At 49.9% G+C, this 20,136-nt stretch overlaps 1 protein-coding gene across 7 annotated transcripts in view; it reads right to left on the bottom strand.

The window, feature by feature from the left end:
• ADCK1 (aarF domain containing kinase 1) overlaps window positions 1–20,136 on the bottom strand; it is a 109,644-nt gene that overhangs the window by 40,422 nt on the left and 49,086 nt on the right. For 6 of the 7 annotated variants that reach the window (XM_036430162.1, XM_045576761.1, XM_036430127.2 and 3 more), the window contains one exon: window positions 1,630–1,788. The exons of the other annotated variant lie outside the window; for it this stretch is intronic. In XM_036430162.1, the coding sequence (XP_036286055.1) occupies window positions 1,630–1,788 (159 nt within the window). The remainder of the gene's footprint in view (window positions 1–1,629; window positions 1,789–20,136) is intronic. 7 annotated transcript variants of the gene reach the window in all.

Genomic DNA, 20,136 nt, shown 5'->3' on the forward strand with positions numbered 1-20,136 from the left:
ATTGCGATTGACCCTACGGCCACCATTACTTAGGGAGCCAGCAAGGCTCTGAGCAGAGAAAAAAGTGTCAACTGTCCTCCTGACAACACGGCTGGCCAGAGGCAGGTTCCCACCTGACACAGGAGCAGCTGCTGGGTCTCGGGACGGTGGGGGATCCTCCAAGACCCCCGGTCCCTCCCAGCAATAGCCATTCCATAGCCAATGACAGGTGTTCCAGAAAACCTAGGTTTCCAGGGTGATTCCCAGGGCCACTCAGCAATCCTGCTCTCTTCCAGCAACTATCTCAAACCTTCCCCCCTATTAGAGCCTCCAAAGCCACCTCCTACCTTCTCTTTCTCAGCAGATGGTCTTGCCTCCCACCTCAGAGAAAAAATAGAGGCTATCAGGCTGGTACAACTCAGCTGCCCACCTTTCCCTCATTTTCCCCTCTGCCCTATACACCTGTCTGTTCCCAGCCTGACCACTTTCCTCCAGCCTCCAAACAAAGGCTGTGGTTCCACCTGCACCCTTACAATCCGTCCCCTGAGTCTCCCTCTGGACCATACCTTTGAGAGACTTTCTCTCCTGGACTTTCAATCCCTCTCTCTGCTGCTGTCAGTCCCATGGCTGCCTTTACTGACCTCTAATCCTGGCTCTGCACTGACCTCCCCTCTTACTCCCCTACCACCGATGGTGCAACGTGAGAAGAGTAATCTATGTTAACTTGCCCCCATTCCCTGGGCCTCAATCCTCCTTCACCCACTCATCGCATTCTCCTTGCTCCTCCTAAGCACTCCAAATCACCAAATCTAACAGGCCCTTTTTAGAGTGCCACTCATTCAACTCCCCTTTGACGTGTAATTCTGGCAGGCTGTATTTTCCAAAATGGCTGCAACGATATCTCCCACTCTAATGCTCTAGAACCATCCAGAAGTAAGTCTATTCCCCACCCCTTTCTCAAAGGGGGCCTCCGTGACTCCTGCTGTTACCATAGAGTGAGGAGAAGCAGCTTAAATGACAGCTAAGGCGAGGTCATAAAACTAGGATGGGCTTTCAGCCTTATTCTCTTAGGCAGAACTTCATTCATTCTGAGAACCTAGCAGCCATGTTGTGGGGAAGCCCAAGGCACTGTGGAGGGATGACCTGGAGAGGACATGTGGCCGTGGCCCATAGCCCTGGCTGAGCTCCCCGCCAACAGCCAGCACCCACTTGCCAGCCACATGAGTGGGCCACCTTCAAGTAGGTCCTCCAGTTCCCATCAAGCCACCCAGCTGGCACCTCTTGCTCTCCTGTCATTTTTATATCCCTTGGCTGTCCACATGCTCTCTTTCATTATAACTTAACAAATTAAGATGTAATGTTTCCACCCCCAAGGAAATCACCTCTAGTTTGTCTCATTTTTACGGCATCCTCCTGAGGTCCCCTTGGCCCCAGTGGCTGTTCAGTGTTCTGAGACCACCCACATGCTGTTCCCAGGAACAAACTGACCAACCCAGCCCTGGGTCGCATGGTCACAGCACTGCCATGCTACATCCTCTCTGCCACTGCTGCTCAAAGGGCCACACCTACCCACCAGCCTGGGGCCAGTTTCCCTGGTACTGCCTGGATCGCAGAATGAGGAGGAAGGCAGGTGAAAGGGAAGGTTCTCACCTCCATCAGGAGAATGTCCTTTGAGCTCTGCATCTGCACCTTAGGGTGCTGGACCTTCACAGCTACTGTCCGGCCGTCATGCAGCACTGCCTTATGGACCTGGGCCAGGGAAGCGGCCCCCATAGGGGTGTCATCAAAGCTCACAAACAAATCAGGGATCTGTCAAGAGTAGAGAGAAGGTGGAACAATTAAGATGACTGAATTCAGTGAAAGGGGCCAGGCGGACAGGCCAGAGCTGTGCTGCCTGATGCCCCCACCACAGATTTTCTTCTGTCAGTTGTATGTCAGCCCAGCTCCTGCTGCCAGAGATTCGCACCAGGCATATGGAGGGTGGGAGACAGAAAACACATTGGAGAATGTGTTCTCACACGTGTACAAAGGTGCCCTGAGCACTTCCATTTAAGGCCAAAGAAGTGCTATCTAGAACAGCGGTCACCAACTGGTGGTCCACAGACCACTGGTGGTCCATGAGGTCTGAAAGGTTGGCAACCGCTGGTTTTTTTGTTTGTTTTTTTAATATATTTTATTGAATTTTTTACAAAGAGGAAGACGTGCCCGCAACCAAGGCACATGCCCTTGACCGGAATCGAACCTGGGACCCTTTAGTCCGCAGGCCAACGCTCTATCCACTGAGCCAAACCAGACTTGGAAGGTAACCACTGGTTTAAGGAAATCTTTGGAGCAGCGGTCGTCAACCAATGGTTGTGAGGTCCAAAAGGTTGGTGATTGCTGATCTAGAATGTTCAAGAAATGTGCATAATCAACCCATGTAATTACCTACCACAGTATCTCCCAGGCTCTTACATACGGATACTAGAGGCCCAGTACATAAAATGCATGCATGGGGGGAAGGGAGGTCCCTCAGCCCAGCCTGCATCCTCTCTAATCTGGGACACCTCAGGGGATATCTGACTGCTGGTTTAGGCCCAATCCCTGTGGGCCTGGTCGCCCCCAATGACCCTCCCCTGCTGGCCTTGTTGCCCCCAACTTCTCTCCCCTATAGGCCAGTTGCCCCCAACTTCCATCCCCTGCCAGCCTGACCTCACCCCCAACTGCCTTCCCCTGCCAGCCTGATCTCACCTCCAACTGCCCCCCACTGCCAGCCTGATTGCCCCCAACTGCCCTCCCCTGCTGGCCTGGTCGCCCCTAACCCCCTGCCAGCCTGATCTCGCACCTAACTGCTCTCCCCTGCCAGCCTGATCTTGCCCCTAACTGCCTCTGCCTAGGCTCCCACCACCATGGCTTTGTCCAAAAAGAAGTCAGATGTCCGTAAGATGGCCAGTTGACCCAATCTAATTAGCATATTATCTTTTTATTAGTCTAGATTGGTGGTTGGCAAACTGCGGCTCTTTTGCCCCTTGAGTTTTTAGCAAAGGCCAGCGTAGGAGTACCCTAATTAAGTTAATAACAATGTACCCACCTATATAGTCTAAGTTTAAAAAAATTGGCTCTCAAAAGAAATTTCAATCATTGTACTGCTGATATTTGGCTCTGTTGACTAATGAGTTTGCCGACCACTGGTCTAGATACTTAACAGTTAACAGAACCTGGGCTCAGGGAAGCCCGAGACATGGGTCAGATGGAATACTTCCCACCAGGCCAACCTGGAGAGTTCAAGGAACCCTGGCTGGAGACTGCACACCCCATAACCACCTCATATTCCTGCTGAACAGCAGCCTCAACATGGGTCCCCAAGCCCATTCTCAGCTCAGACACCTGGCAGAGATCTCAAGGCTACAGGCCCAAGCCGTGCAGTTGGCCCTCATCTGCAGTGTCACCCAAAGGTAGCCTTGGACGAATCCCCTGCCCTTTCTATGCCTCACTTTCTCTATGAAATGGAACATATACCCTTATTCTTCCATCTTCTCTTTCCTTCTGCCTTCCCTCTTTTCTGAATAGAAATGCCATACCGCCCAGCTGGCGTGGCTCAGTGGTTGAGCATCAACTCATGAACCTGGAGGTCACAGTTCTATTCCCGGTCAGGGCAAGAGCCTGGCTTGCAGGCTTGATCCCCAGTAGGGGGCTTGTAGGAGTCAGCCGATCAATGATTCTCACTGATGTTTCTATCTCTCCCCTCTTCTCCCTGAAATCAATAAACACATTTAAAAAAGAAAAAAAGAAAGAAAAAAAAAAAGTAAAAGAAATGCCAGACCAATTTTCCTGAAGGAAAAGTCTTTCTGACTTGAGTGGTCACACCTACATGATCCAGATATAAATATCTTACCAGATGGGAAGGAGGTCCCCAAAAATCTTTTGCAAGATCGGCCAAGGCTGAAATACTCAGCCCCTCTGTTTCTTGAAGTCCCTCAGTAGCCTCACAATGCCAGAAAGTCAAGACATTTACACACACACAGCTACCCAAATGTGTGGATAGTCACACACCTCCCCTCCTTCTCACACATCCAGGTTGGCAGGCTGTGCCCCCACCTCCCTCTGTCCCCTTCTGCAGCAAACACCTAGCCCCTCAGCGCCTCTCCCCTCCTTGGACTTCAGAAGTTAGATGACCCACAGCCACCATCTCATCCCATTTGCTAGGCTGCACCATCACTTTGCTAATCTTGTCTCATAAATCACTCCCTCCAGCCCTGTCATCATCTTTTAGCTTTCACTAAACTCCATCCCATTTATCAACATCCTGTGGAGGCCAAAGGTCCAGGCAACTTGGGAGGGGCATACACTTTACTGTCATGAGATGGTACGGATTAGCTTCCCTGCCCCCTCCTTCCTCATTGGGCTTTGATCTGTACCCCTCCCAGTGCCCACTTCCCTCTTCTGCCTCAACCATGCACTCATCTTTTCCCTCCTTTGTGAGTTCTAGGCTCCCTGAAGACCATATTCTTCCCATATCATCGACCCCCAGAATCACCTTGAATCTCTCTGCACAAGACCCTTTATCCTGGAACTTGGATTAAGACAATGCAAGACCACCAACCATATACACCTCATTAGAACATCAACTCCCAGTGGGCAGACACTTTTGTCTATTTTGTTCAATGTTGAATTCCCTGCACCTAGAATAGGGTTGGAACTAGTCGGTGACAAAGATTTGTTGAAGAACTGAATCCACTATTCTCTCCATTGGAGAAGAACTGGATGAACTCTTCCCTTTGAAATGACTGGGTCTTCCAGATCCCACATTCCTACTAATCCAAAGGTCTCAAGTGGAAAAGTGCATGTCAAATGTAAGGTTTAACTACGTTACTCCAGGATGAGCCTGGCCAATCAGAACCCTGAATACTCTGAACCACAATGATTGGTTCTGAGATAGACACATGACCCAACTGGTCCAATCAGACTCAACCATTTTACTTTTGTTTGAACTGTAGAAGAAGGGATTCTTTCTTTCTGCTAAAATTGTACTTGAAGCCTAGAGATGCCTGGGGTCACATAGGAGCAACAAAGAGGAAAGCAAAGCCAAGAAACAGAAAGAGTAAATCCTAATCACAGTGGTTGAGCCCCTTGATCTAGCCATGCCTGAATGCCTGCTTAAGTCAGTTTGAGCTGTTTTCTGTCATACACAACAGAAGGGCTCTGACTGATACAGTGTGTTCTCTGCCTCAGCTGGGATAAATTGAAGAAACACAGGTATGGTGCCAGGCATCCCTAAAAGGCTCAGTAAGTATGAGTTCCCTCCTCTTTCCATTCTCTTACTGGGACAAGGGATCCAGGAATAGGAGAACTTCAGCAACGCTCCCGGCTGATATATAATGAGATCACCATTAGTTCTTTTGGGAACCCTCTGGAGTTCCTGCAGGAGCACCTAGAACACTTTCAGGAGCAGAGCTGTGAACTAGCACCCTCACCTCCCAGGCAGATGAGATAGCCCAATCTCCCCATTGTAAAGGGACTTAGGAGTGACCTGACCTCACTCCCTGGGAACACTGGCTCATTCGCTGAGACGGACAACACATCTTCAAATCAGTGTCATTGCAGGGACATTGCAGAGTCATTGCATCGCTAGGGCTATGTGCAAAAAACAGCTGCCAAGAGCACTCCAAGGGGAGGTGGAGAAAGGAAAGGGCTGAAGCAAGCATCGCAATCTCCAGGGTAAGAGGAAGCCTCGTCCACCCTATCCCCAGGAAGGGGAATAGGAAGGGGGCCTCCCATAATCCCCTGCTCCCACCAGGGGATGGAAGGAGTCCCAAACCCAACTGTCAACTCAGCAACCTGAAAAAGGCCCAGCTCTGAGGACTTGTCTAAAAACCCAATCTGACCAGTGGAGGCAAAGACAGGCATGGGACATGAGGATGCACCACTCATTTAGCACAGGGAGCCTGTCAGGCAGGTACCCCACCCCACCCCAGCCTGCCCACCACCTCCCAGTGCCCCAGCAGCCATCTGTTCCCTCTCTGTCAGAGAGCAAACTACACACCCATACCCTCCTATGCTTACACACACACACACACACACACACACACACACACACACACGCATACAATAACTGACTGCTAGTGGATGTTCCTAGCTGGCTTATAATAAAGGTAATTAAAGATTGGTGCTACAGCCTATAATTAAATATGAATAAAGTATCTCTAAATGGAACCTTGATTCAAAGTGTTCAGTGGAAGTACTTTAAGCTGATAGATAGGAAGGAAAAACAGACCCTGTCCTGAAAGCAGAATTACACCCCCCACGCAGCTGAAACAAATGCAATCCCCCTCCACTCAGACCTGGTCCCCCAGCCCTTTCAGCAGAAAACCATTAGCAGAAACAACTGCGGCATGGACAGCAATTAGATTCAAGATGGGCCTCGGCTGCCTCCAGTCAGTGCAGAAACCTCTCTCCCTTAAGGCTTTCTCCCCCCACTCCACTTAGCCTCCCCCCGCCCCAACACACACACACACACACACACACACACACACACACACACACTACCTTTTATTTTCCTCTGGGTCTGGTGGCAAAATCAATTAAGTAAAACAACTGCATTTTAAAATGACTAGTTATGTGCTTTTTAATTACTGTCGGCCCATGATTCAAATATATCGATGTCCTTGTCTAAAAAAGGAAAAATGATCAGGAAAAAGGGTTTCTCTAGATTTGTATGGTCTGTTTTTGTGGGTTTTTTTTTTTTTTTTTTAAGGGGTGTGAGGGGAGATTAAGGGGTTTTTTTTAGAGCAGAAAACATGAAGGGCAGGAAACAATGTGTCACCCCCAGGGGCCTGCAGGCTGGGGCTCAAGTGAAGACTTGAGCAATCTCTTCAGCTGGGGTCCAGGAATCGGAGACCACGCGACAGTGTGCCCCAGTGCAGGGCAGAGGGAGACCAGAAAAGCCAGCATGCAGATTTCCACGAAGCCAGGCGACTAAGCAATGTTCACATTGAGCAGCCAAACACTGGCCAGGGGCCACATTCTGCCCAGCATAAGGTGAAGGAAGTCAGAATCTTCTGGAGAAGCCACAGTGTGACTCCTGGGAGTTCCACGTGAGCCCAGCCAGCCTCGCTCAAGTCCTTGCAGGGTCTGACTCACCAGTTACAAAATGGGAGATGTCCTGGATTTTTCCAAGATGGCCCAGTTTCACCTATTCCATCCTGTTGTCCTCATACTCATTCACATCACACCTACTCTGGGTTCAGAAACCACATCGCTTGCTGTAAGGTAATGCTAGCAAGTCTAATAAGCCCTGAGCTGGCTGGCTGCAGAAGAATCGGCCTACTTGAAGCAGGCAAAGCCAGGCCTAGATAGCAAGGCCAGGCCACTCCCACTTAGGAGCTTGGGAGACTGCCCAAGGCACCATGGCATCAGCAGTAAAGGACATCCGGCTCTCCAGGTCCTGAAATGGACCCCCTCATACATGGCTACAGCCATCTACCACAGACTGATAAGGAGAAAGACTAGTCCCTGAGCTAAGAGAGTGGCTGCAGTCAACCCCTCCCTCAACTGAGGCAGACAAGACAGCTCCAGCCAGCTAAGGTTCTGTAAAGCACTACCATCTTGGGTGGAAAACCTACCACCACCTCTGACCTGCCTCTGCTTGAAAGTCATCACTTTCTCTCAGCGTCTTTTCCCAGGGGCCTGCCCCAGGCACCCTTCCTCTCAGTCACCCTAGTGGCTGATAACCCATTTTGCTGCAATTCCTTCTTCTACAGCTTAAGCATGCCTAGCTTATATCGCACCTGTTCAGAGTCATTCCTGTACTTTCCAAGATAACATCTGACAGTAACAGCAAATGGGTGGCACATGCGCCCTCATTCCCCCTCTGGTGGTTTTAAATTATGTTCATACATTTTTAAATACTCCTGTTTTTGAGAAGTGGAGCCTAGCCAAAACTGATTTGGCTCAGTGGATAGAGCGTCAGCCTGGGAACTGAAAGGTCCCAGGTTTGATTCCGGTCAAGGGCATGTACCTTGGTTGCGGGCACATCCCCAGTAGGAGGTGTGGAAGAGGCAGCTGGTCGATGATTCTCTCTCATCGATGTTTCTAACTCTCTATTGCTCTCTCTTCGTGTCTGTAAAAAGTCAAATATATATATATATATATATATATATATATATATATATATATATATATATTTTAAAGATGAAGAAGAAGAAGAAGAAGAAGAAGAAGAAGAAGAAGAAGAAGAAGAAGAAGAAGAAGAAGAAGAGGAGGAGCCTATTTCACCTGCCTTGAGAGTAAACTGGACCTCAAGGCACACTCCTAACTAACAGCATCTGGAGGAAGTGATAGTGCTTGACTTCCTGAGACTGTCACTATGATGTCCTCCTTGCTCTCTCTCAGATCGCCTGCTCGAGGGGAAGCCAGCAGCCCTGTCAGGAGGACACTGAGGCAGCCTCTGGAGAGTCCAGGTGGTCAGAAACTAAGGCCGCCTGCCAACAGTGAACCACCTTGGTAGCAGCTCCTCCTTCCCCACCCAATCCTTCAGATGACACCGCCTCAGCCGACATCCTCACTGCACCCTCATGAGAGACTCTGAGCCAGAACCTTTCAGGGAGCCTTCCTGACCCACACAAACTAAGAAGTCAAAAGTTTGTTGTTTTAAGATGCTAAGTTTTGGGGTCATTTGTTATGCAGCAATAGCTCATTAATACACCCCAAACATATCCATGCCAGACCTTACAATCACAGCATTCCTTTCTGCTGGACCCAGAGAATGCCTCTGGGCAGCCACTATCGAGTGACTAGAGTGAATGTGTAAAATGAAACCAATGTTCCATTCCTTACCTTCAGCCAGTCAACAAATACAGGGTGGGCCAAAAGTAGCTTTACAGTTGTGAACATGTGAAACAGAGTTTATTCTTGTACTGTTATTTATTAATTCTTGTATTTTCTCCATACAAACAACTGTTAACCCACTATTTTTACTGCAGGCTAGAAAATACCACATGCCAGAAACCATGCTGGTACGTGGGCCAACAAAACAGACACAGTCTCTGGCCAAGAGGAGACCACAGTCCAGCAAAAGGCAACTACCTCTGAAAAACACACCTGCATTTCAGCAGGGCCTGCTAGAGACAGTGCCCCTGCCCACGGCTGCTACACCCAAACCCAAAGAGGCTCTCTAGCTAGGTAAGAGGGGACCTCCAATATCACCATGTAGACCCTGGGGGTTCCGGGAAGAGGACAGGCACCCAAGTGTCTCTCCCTCCCCCCCACCCTCCACCCGTGCTCCATAGCTGCCCTGCCTCCTATCCTCAGCTTCCCACAATAAAAATAACAACAGAAACAGCTTGAGAACACATAGGCCTTGTCTTCCATGGAATCTGTTCTTCCTGAGGTTCAGAAAAATCGAACTGTTGGTTCTGCAGAACTAAGAGGTATTGCTACTGCAAAGCTGGGAAGAAAGAAGGAAGTGACAATGGCAGAACCTGAGGCCTTTTTGACAATGGTGAACCCCAGAAATCACCAGCGTTCCTATTTAACACGGGGAGTGGCATAATGCTCAACTCTTACCAATTGGCTAAAGAGCCTCCGGGTACAGGACCTAATGGGCCACCTGGCTCTGCCCAGGGCATCACAGGAGAGACCGAGCTTCTCTCCTCCCACAAGAAGGTGACAAGCAGCTGACAAAAGGAGAAACAAGAAGCCGGGACCAGCCATGCCCTCCGTTAGCTGTGAGACCACCAGCTGGCAAAGAGAAGGGGCCTGAGAGGCAGTAAGGCACATGACTCCAATGCAAGCTCTTCGTCAAATGCCCAAGCTGAAATGCTGGCTCCAAAATGCACCAGTTCCAGCAGTTATATAGCCCCTCCAGACCTCAGTTTTCTCTTCTATAAAATGGGAATTTTAATACCAAGCTCACTGAGTTGTTGTATGAGACAACATACATAAAGTGTCTGGAGTACAGCCTATAGAAGACCCCAATAACTAGCAGGAGTAGTGGTGCCCCATCTGACGCCCCCCAGGAAGAGAGCAGAGCAGAACAATGACAAGAATCCTGCACAGCCAGCAATTCTAGATCCCCGATTCTGCCCGGTCAGTGACCATCCTCATTGAGCCAGAGGCTGTACCGGCCTCCTGACTGACCCACCCACCTGCATTCCTTCCCCCTCTGACCCAGCCTCCATTACAGCTAAGGTGAGTTTTCCAAACATAAGCTGATTATGTCACTTCTCTCTGCTTAAACCACTTCACCAGCTTCCCAGGGACCAAAATCCTTTACATGACCCTGCCCATCTCTCCTGCCCCATCTCTCCCCTCTGACCCCAGCTCTCGCTGCCTCTTCCTACCTGCCTGCTGCAGGACTTTTGCACATGCTGTCCCCTCTGCCCAGAAGGTTCCCCTCCCTCCTACTCATTCAGGTAACTCCTACTCATCCTTCAAATCACAGCTCAACTGTCACCTCCTCAAGGAAGCCCCCCTGTGTACATCCCCAGAGTTCACATGTCCTCAAGAGCTGCACTTTTGCCTCAGTTTGTATTTGCTTAATCTCCCTCTTCCCTTCTAGACTGTAGACCTCCATTTTTGCTCAGCATTGCATCCTAACACATAATTAAACAAATGGAGGTGAGGTTCCACTTTCCCTAACCTATTCTTGGCGAGGGAACTTGGGCCTCCCAGCTGATCCCCGACGTGGCTGGCATTCCTTCAAGGTGGCTGAAGGAGCCTCCCTGGTGCTGGGCATGTCAACAGCTGTGGTTGGAAGAACTCTATGGAAATGTTGTGATAATAATGATTAATAAAAAGCAGATAAACACCCTGTGTGGCTGGCCAGCCTGGGAAGCCATCCATTAGATCTGTCATTCATTAGAGATGGGGGAGGGGGCAGTGCTCAGCTTAAGCAAACCTCCTGTAAATTGTAGGCTGCGGGCACTGACATTTGATAAATTATTCTTCATAATCCACCGTTGGCTGTCATAAATCTAATCTTTCAACATTCCTCATCTTAATAACTTGTGCAATCTCACAGGGTGACGTTGACTATGTCTCTGCCTGTGACAGAGATCTCTGGGGTAGAAGTAACCAGAGACCCCACACAGTGCAGTGTGAAGCTGGGGCAGCCAAAGCAGAATACAGAGGTCATGAGCTTGGAGCCATGAAGGCCTAGAGGTCAAGTTCATAGACCATGCCAGGGCCAACGGGCAGAATGGGGCAGGCTAGCTCTATATCCTCCCTGTAAGCATGCTCCCGTGAGGACCTATCACCTCTCCTTGAACTCCGGTTTGGGTTGGTATGAGGGATGTCAGGATACCTTTGCTCTGCCAAGCCTGAATGGTCAACCATGGATAGTTCCTTATAGATGCATGTTTGTTGCCTTTAGATGACTCTGATTTGATTCTCAACTTTCTTTTGAAGTTAGATAAAGGAGATATAACTGCCCCCATTTTAGAGAAAGGAACATATTTGCTAAAGGTCATTTGTTTATTCATCTGTGTATTCAAATGTGTACTGAGTTACTAATATGTGCCAGGCACTGTGCTAGTCTCTTGGGGGCTCAACGAGGAGCAAGTCCAAATTGGGTACAGCCACCACCCACTGGATCATAAAATCCAGTGAGAAGACAGGAATCAATCAATAACCACAGACAAACATAAAATGGCCAACTCTGATAAATGCTATGAACAGAGAGGTAGCTGGTACTATGAAGAACCTGTGTTCAGAGGATTAAACCTGGGCAGGGAGGACTTCCCTGAGGAGGTGTCAAAGAGTTGAGATCTGAAGGGCAAGGAGCCAGTTACCTCACTGCAGAAATGAAGGACACACCGTCCAGGCAGAGGGAACAGCTTGCGTGAAGTATACATGAATGGAGTAAGATAGGGCAACAGGAGAGAATCAGAAAAAAGATGCCCAGCAACTCCCAACCCAGATTCCAGGATGGCTTGGGCTCTCCAGGCTCCCCTATGGGAGAGCTCCTCAAGCATAGATAGCTCTGCCCAGAGGGAGAAGGCCCGGCCACAGAGGCTCACAGCCATTTCTGGTGAGGCCCAGGAATTCTCAAACCTGATGAGCTCACCGTCACAAGTCCTTTTTGCAACAACCTTCAGATGTCCCTACACTCAAAAACATAGGAAGAGAGGCAATAAGGCATAAGCATCCTTTGCCATCAGGACAGACTTCCTTATGTCCTGGGAGGTGGCAAGATACCACCTAGCAAATGAGCCTCGGCTATGTTCCTGTGCTCAGAGCCCCACACGAGAGTTCAGGTAACAAAGTCCACAGTCTTTCTGGAAAATCTGTACAGGTTTATCTCAGTAAGAAGTTTTCCAGATGCACTTTGCAAGTGATAACAGCAGAACCCAAAGATTTTTATTTTTTAATTGGTTTCAGAGAGGAAGGAAGAAGAAGAGAGAGAGAGACATCAATGATGAGAATCATTGATTGGATCCCCACTGGGGATCGAGCCCGTAACCCAGGCATGTGCCCACACCAGGAATCAAATCATGACTTCCTGGTTCATAGGTCAATACTCAAACCCCTGAGCCACACTGGCCTGGCAAGGGCCTAGGGGTTTTAAAGAGAGGTAAGTCCAGACTTCCTGGGTCTACTGGGAAAATGCCCACATCTAGGGGGAAGCAGCCATACTACTGGCTTGACCCAGCAAAGAGGACCAGTGGTTGAGAACTCCAGTGCCAGTGGCCTCACCTGCCAATGTCCAGCCATGTGGCAAACTACTTCTCTAATAATTACACCTACCTGGTAGGGGCCTTGCACATGTTAAAGGACATGAAGCATCTAGAGCAGAAGGCAGCCCACCATCGCCTGGGGGCCAAATCCTGGCCACCACCTGTTTTTGTACAGCCCAAGAGCTAAGAATGCTTTCCACATTTTTAAGTGTTTAAAACAATCAAAAGAATAGCATTTTGTGACATGTGAAATTATACAAAATGCAGTTTCCCCATCCTTGAAGGAAGTTTTCCTGGGACACAGCACGCTCATTCATCACCTGTGGTCCATGCCTGCTCTCATCCTGCAGTGGCAGGGTTCAGCAGTTGTGACGGAGTGTGTGGTCTGCAAAACCTAAAATACTGACTATCTGGCCCTGTGGGAGGCAGAAAAATGCCCCCCCTCAACGATGTCCATGTCCTTAACCCCAAAGGTGTGATTAAGGGAAGGCTCTGGAAATGGAGAGAGTACCCTGAATTAGCATGTGGGCCCAATGTAATCACAGGGTCCTTATCAATCGGAGGCAGGAAGGTCAGTGCAGAGATAAGAGAAAGGAAGCAAAAGTGAAAGGGTGAGAGGGATGAAAAGGCAGTTGAGGGGGAAGAGAAAGAGAGGAAGAGGGAGGGAGGAAGCAAGGAAGAGAGCAAGAGTGGGACAGAAAGAGAGCTTAAAGATTGCACTGCTGGCTTTGATGATGAAGGAGGAGCCACAAGCTAAGGAACAGAGGCAACCTCTAGAGCAGTGATTCTCAACCTTTCTAATGCCGTGACCCTGTAATAGAGTTCCTCATGTTGCGGTGACCCCCAACCATAAAATTATTTCCGTTGCTAATTCATAAGTGTAATGTTGCTACTGTTATGAACTGTAATGTAAATATCTGTGTTTTCCGATGGTCTTAGGCTCTACAGCAGCGGTTCCACAGGTTGAGAACTGCTAGCAGGGTCGCCTAAGACCATCGGAAAACACAGATATTTACATTACAGTTCATAACAGTAGCAACATTACACTTATGAATTAGCAATGGAAATAATTTTATGGTTGGGGGTCATCGCAACATGAGGAACTGTATTAAAGGGTCACGGCATTAGAAAGGGTGAGAACCACTGTTCTAGAAGCTAGAAAAGGCCAGCGCAGAGATTCTCTGCTAGAGCCTTGAAGGAGCGCCGCCCAGCCAACACCTGAATTTTTTAACTCCTGACCCACGGAATGGGAAGATAATAAATGTGTCTTTTTTAAGGCACTAATTTTGTGGTAAATTGTAACAGCAGTAATAGGAACCTATTACAGGCCCTTTACAGGAAACGTTGGCTGACCCCTGTAGAGCATTAGTGTAACACTCCTCATGTATGTCTGTTTTTATGCTTTTGCAGTATTTCCCAGGGCAGTGGTGAGGCTACAAGGCTGAGGAACAAGTCAAGGGATGCACAAGCTGGGGGGAACACAGGACAAGTGTGGACCCCAAGATGTGGCACCAGGAAAGTATACCAGGCTTCCATTCTGCAGTGCCAGGTGACAACCCAGCACTGTCCCTGTTTCCCCTTCCAGAGTAAGAGGTCTTTGGTCCCCTGGCTGCCTCTACCCGGCGTTCCTTCCCAGCCCCCAGGTCAAATCCAAAAACCTGCTTGGCTGTAATGACCTCTTCCCTAGCGTCTCTTCCCCAGGAGCCCAATTTTCTCTTAAACTTCTCACAGAACCACCAGTCTCCGTTCACACACTAAAGACGGAAGTGCAGGAGGGCCAATGAAGGACTTCTCACCACAGAGATGGTGACACAGGTGACTGACTCGAATGAGCTGCCTCAGCTATTAAAGCAACAGTCTCTCTTTTTCCAAAGACAGTGGACACACACACACACACACACACACACACACACACTCATTCCTGATGACTTTTTTAAATAACTGGAAACCAGGAACCCAATGGGGCACCAGTCTATCATTGTTGAACCCCAAATTGCTCTGTCCCACATGGACTCTCCAATGTGGGGGCCACCAACCCACCCATCCTACTGAAAGGAGAGAGGGAGCCACTGTGCAAACCCCAGCCCTATAAAAAATAAATAAATAAATAAATAAATAAATAAATAAATAAATAAAATCCTTCCCCAGACTGCTAGCAGGGTCACCTGTTAGCACACTTGCCCCCACTTCCCCTTAGTGCTGTGGTCCTTTCTGAGGTTGCCCCCCACTGTTCATGTCAAAAGCCTGGGAGTCGATCATGGCACCTCCTTCTCCCTCAGCCCCTCCCCATTTAATTCATCTTTAACCTTAAGTCTCCAAAATACATATGTCCACTCCTCACCTGAGCCACCATCATCTCTTGCCTGGAGGACCACAAAGCCTGGTCATTGGTCTCCTGGTTTCACCCATTCCTGTATAAGCCACTGCAGCCTGGACATGCCGTTCTCTGTGTGGAACCTACAGTAGCAGCAACCTGGATCTCCTGACATGCCCTGTGCCCTCTCTAGCCTCCCTCATCTTTCAGTGTCTCTCTGCCCTGCCACCACCGCCCCCTTTCTGTCCCACCCTGAGGCCTCCAGATTCTCTTCCCTCTGTCCCACCCTCTCCTCCCCTAGCTATACCCTGGTCTCAGCTTAATCACCACATCCTCAGAAGGGCCACTCGGGCTGCCCCAAACTCAAGCACCATATACTTTTCCCCATGGCATTTATCACACGCGTCATTAAATGTTCCTTGTTCTGATCGCTGGTGCAACATCTGCCATCCCCTACAACTAGACCATAAGCACCATGAGGGCAGCCTGGCCACCCCATCACACCCAGGGCCACACAACAGACGCTCAATAAACATCTCCTGAGTCAACACATGGATCAACAAGTGGTTGGTGAGGTCCCAAAGGGAGAAAGGCTGCGGAGGCCCAGACACACAGGAGCCCCTGCCTGCAGGTTAGCCAAGCTGTGCTCCCAGCCGAGCACCTGCCCCCACTTGGCCCACTTCCAGTTCCAGGCCCAGAAGGCACAGGCCCCTCTGGTCTCCCTCAAGTTCAGACACCTCCCTGAGATGCCGCCTGCCAGCAAGGACATCCTCGGCCTGCCTCCACCTCTCAGTTCAGGCACTCCACCTGCCCAGAATTCCCTTCTGCTGCTTCCCCAGACCACAGCCCCCGCACCTGCTCCGGTTTCCCCTCCTCCAGGAAGCCCTAACTACCCCTCTTGCAGCCCTACTTGTGGATCCCCAAAAGCTATAGCCCAACCTCAGATGACTTTCTCTCACCTGATGTTGACCTCTTGTTGTCTACAGCCCATTCTATACCTAAGATGCAAGCTCCTCTTCGGAGATGTCAGAGTGTGTCATGAGTACGGCAGCCCACATAGTACCTTCCTAATACTCTCCCACCCCATTCATACTACTCTGAGTAAGGGGACGGGGTGCTGGTCCCACCTCTGCCACCAACCAGCTTCTTTGGGTCTTAATTCCTCACATGTAACAGGAGGGTGCTGGGGTACGTGACCCCTGACAGCCCTCCTAACTCTATGACCCTATAACTCTTACCTTTCATACCACTCTCCCTAACTGTGCCCTAGCCCAGCCCAACTTTCCTTTATATACGTGTGTACCCATACATGCACACTCAAATCTGCATCAGCTTACCCTCCCTGGTGACAAATGCATGCTCACACACATGTACACACACCGGAAGTCGCCTCCAGAGTGGCACAGGCCAGGCCACTGAGGGGCTCTCCTGATTCAGGGCCGCCTGAGGCAGAAATCACCAGGGGAGCCTGGCCTGGGATGCCGGCTTGTTCCCGAAGCTCCATGAATAAAGAAGCAGGCACAGCTGGCCTATTCATAATCAGCATAAAAAATTGATTAGCCCTTTCCAGATTAAACATTATTGTTTCAACGATGAACATAAATCAGGCCGACGTGGAGGGCCTGCCTCCCCCGGCTGCATCAGGGAGATAGCGAGTGCGGGCAGCCAAAGAGAAGGGCTCTTACCTCCTTGGAGAAGGGCACAGCACTAAGAAGCTACACAGGAGAGCAGACCACCATCTCCCTCTTCACCAGCCCAGCCTGCGCCCACAGGGGGCAGCACCTTTCCCAGAGGTGAGATGGAGGAGAGCCCAGCAACCCAGCGCTTCCACAGCCATCATCTCATTGGCTCTTAGGCAACAGAGGACCAGGGCCTGCCCCGGGCATAAGGGGAGGTGGCCGACTGGCATGATGCCAGAGGAAAGAACATGGCCCTCAGAGGCAGGTTGGGTCTCATGGACCCATCATCGTGGCCTTGAACCCAGCCCCTCCCCTCCGGAAAGCAGCCTCTGTAATTGAAGCATGTTTTTCTCTGTAGTCAGACAATACTCAGATCCGGTTCCCAGCTGAGGCACTGTCTTGCTGTGTGATCCTGAATAAGTTACTCAGCATCTTTGTTTCTACATCTGGGGGAAAAAATGGGGAAAGGAATACCTACCTCGCTGAGCTGTTATGAGGCCTCAATGAGACCTTGTGTTTGAAAACATCTAACTTGTTCTAGGGACACTTAGTAACAATTCAGTTCCTTGACCATCTGCCTGATCTGCCTCCCACCAGGAATGTGGAGCGGGGCCCTAAGCTACAAGAGTGAAACTGGGCTCCTTACAGACAGCAATGGAACGCAGGGGTCAGGAGCGCAGGTTCTGGACTCAGTCTGGCTTTTGCTCCTGACTCTGCCTTGTCCTATCTGTGTGACCTCAAGTTTGGGACTCAGCCTCTCTGGCCATGGGATGCTCCTCTGTAAAATAAGAATAATAGGACTTCCCCAGACAGGGCAGGTGTGAGGTTCATGGGAGATGTGCCTACAAAGTAACACCAGTGAGCACAACCCTTAGCCCTTCCACCTACTCCATCAGCCTGACCGCAGTTCCCAGTATTTGCCCCTGTAGCTGCAGGATGGACAGCCCTCAGGAACACACTACTTGAGGAGTTAGGAGGTTGGTGTATAAACACCCTTGGCCCTTAGGTGGGATCATTCTAAGGTGAGTGTTTGGCACCATTTCCCCATTGTCCACCTAGTGTTGGCAGCTAGTTTAAGACCACAGCCACCAGCAGCCTTCCGTCCCTGGACCACATTCCCCGTCCCCCCCTGGCAGCACCTGAGCATCCCACAAAACCACTTTCACTGGAATCCTTGTCTGAACCGTCTTCTGGGAGAGCCCAACGAGGATGAGCACTTCTCCCGCCATGAGCACTCAGTCAAGGTTGGTAATCACGTTCACTGTAAAACAGGGCAGGCCTGGGACTCCTTCCATTATCGCTCCTACTCCAGCCCTCCCGGTAAAGACAACCCTCTGGCTCACACGGAGAAGCATCAGAAACCACTGCCGTCGCATCCACCTGCCCACACTGCCAACCCAGCCCCGAGCAGCCTGCAGGAGACCACTCCCCTCTCCCTGTGCTAGGGAAGGAAGGCCGAGAGTCCACTGAAGGAGAGGAGGACCTGCTGCCCCTCTCACAGTCCCTGAGCGCGTGGGGTCAGCTGACAGGGCAGCTCCTTCAAGAGCGGTGCTGTGCCTTCTGTCCTTTGGTTTGTGTCCAGCCTGAGGCACTTGCTCTTAGCTCCAGGAGCATGGAGGGTGAGAGAAAGTGGGGTGTGGGGGAATCGGCCCTGCCCAGACCCAGGAGACAGCTAAAAAAAATTTTTAAAAAAAGGCTCCATTGCCCTTGCTGGTTTGTTTCAGTGGATAGAGCATCTGAAGAGTCTCAGGTTCAATTACAGTCAAGGGCACAGGTTGTGGGCTCGATCCCCAGTAGGGGGCATGCAGGAGGTGGCCAATCAGTGATTCTCTATCATCATTGATGTTTCTATCTCTATCTCCCTCTCCCTTCCTCTCTGAAATCAATAAAAATATTTTTTTTTAAATTCTCTTTAAAAAAAAAGTCTCCATCTGCCAGGTATGGATGATAATAAGAGGGTCCTCGCATGGCTCCTGCCTTGGGCCCCTCCTGCACTGTTGGCTGACTGTGCCCAAAATGTCTATTCTTCAGTGGTGGGGGCTTGTACACACATGTTCATAGGGCTAGCTGATCTGACTTAATACTACTTCTTGGGCCTGGATCCTGTGGTGACCCCCTAAAGCCTGTGGTGACCCCCTTGACCCACTGCCTATAGCCAGGCTACTACCTCCAAGAGACCAGTCCCAGCTAGCAGCTGCCTGGCGGGAGGGGTGGGGACTTAGGCACCAGAGCCCAAAACCGTTTCTGTTTCTTTTAGCTGCGTGAATGTGGCTGTTAATTAACCTCTCAGGCCTCTGCTTCCTCACTTGGAAAACCGGGATGGTAAAATCTCCCAACCCTGCAGAATTATGGTGAGAGTTAGAAACAATATCTGTAAAACATCCAGCAACGTGTACTACATGCAAGCACCGAATAAACAGAAACTGTAACGTTATTATCCACTGACATGAACACGGATGGTTTTTCCAGCCATACCCATCTTTATGCCTTTGTCTGCCTTGCTGCTTCCCACCACATCCCAACTCTGACTGTGGGGATGACATGAGAGGGGTCTCATCTCCTCACGCTGGTCTGAGAATGGACATCTCAGGGCTGCCATAACAAACTGCCATTCACTGGGTGGCTTCAAACATCAGAAATGTACTGTCTCGTGGTTCTAGGTGCTGGAGGTGTGGAATCAAGATGTTGGCAGGCCTGTGTCCTCTGAAGGTCTGGGATTTGCTATCCACCGGGTACTGCACTTTCAATGAGTTATACCTTTCCATCCTCGTCAGTCCTATCAATGTGAAGGTTCTATTATCGTGCCTGTTTAGAGATGAGGGAACTATGGCTAAGAAAGAACTAAAGATACAGTTAGAATGTGGTAGCATTTGGGTTTGGTGCAAGGCTCTCTGACTCCAAGCCCATTGCATAACCTTCATGCCATACTGCCTCAGAAATGATCCCTTAGCTCCTAATGGTTGGCAAACTCATTAGTCAGCAGAGCCAAATATCAACAGTACAACAATCGAAATTTCTTTTGAGAGCCAAATTTTTTAAACTTAAACTTCTTCTAATGCCACTTCTTCAAAATAGACTCGCCCAGGCCGTGGTATTTTGTGGAAGAGCCACACTCAAAGGGCCAAAGAGCCACATGTGGCTCGCGAGCCACAGTTTGCTAACCACGGGTTTAGAGAGTCCCAGTCATACCCTCACATGGCCCTCCACAGGCTCCTATGAAAATGCCCCAGGCAACAATGCAACCAAGACCTGGGCAGAGCTGGCTCCTGAGGACTTTAGGCCCATAAAACCACAATGTCCCACATCGGTGCCTGTAACAATCCATAACTGAGCAACTTGCATGCCGGGCCCTGTGCGGTGCTCTGAGGAAACCCAGGATGGGTGGGCGAAGACTTGCCATCCTAAGAATATAAACTGAGCATTGAGAGAACCAGAAAGCCAGGCTGAAGCAAGAGGACCACCCGTGGGTCAAGCCCAGTGCTCGGAATTCCAGTCCCGCCTGGTCAGGAGG

Source organism: Pipistrellus kuhlii, unplaced genomic scaffold, assembly GCF_014108245.1.
Source record: "Pipistrellus kuhlii isolate mPipKuh1 unplaced genomic scaffold, mPipKuh1.p scaffold_m20_p_1, whole genome shotgun sequence".
Taxonomy (NCBI): Eukaryota; Metazoa; Chordata; class Mammalia; order Chiroptera; family Vespertilionidae; genus Pipistrellus; species Pipistrellus kuhlii.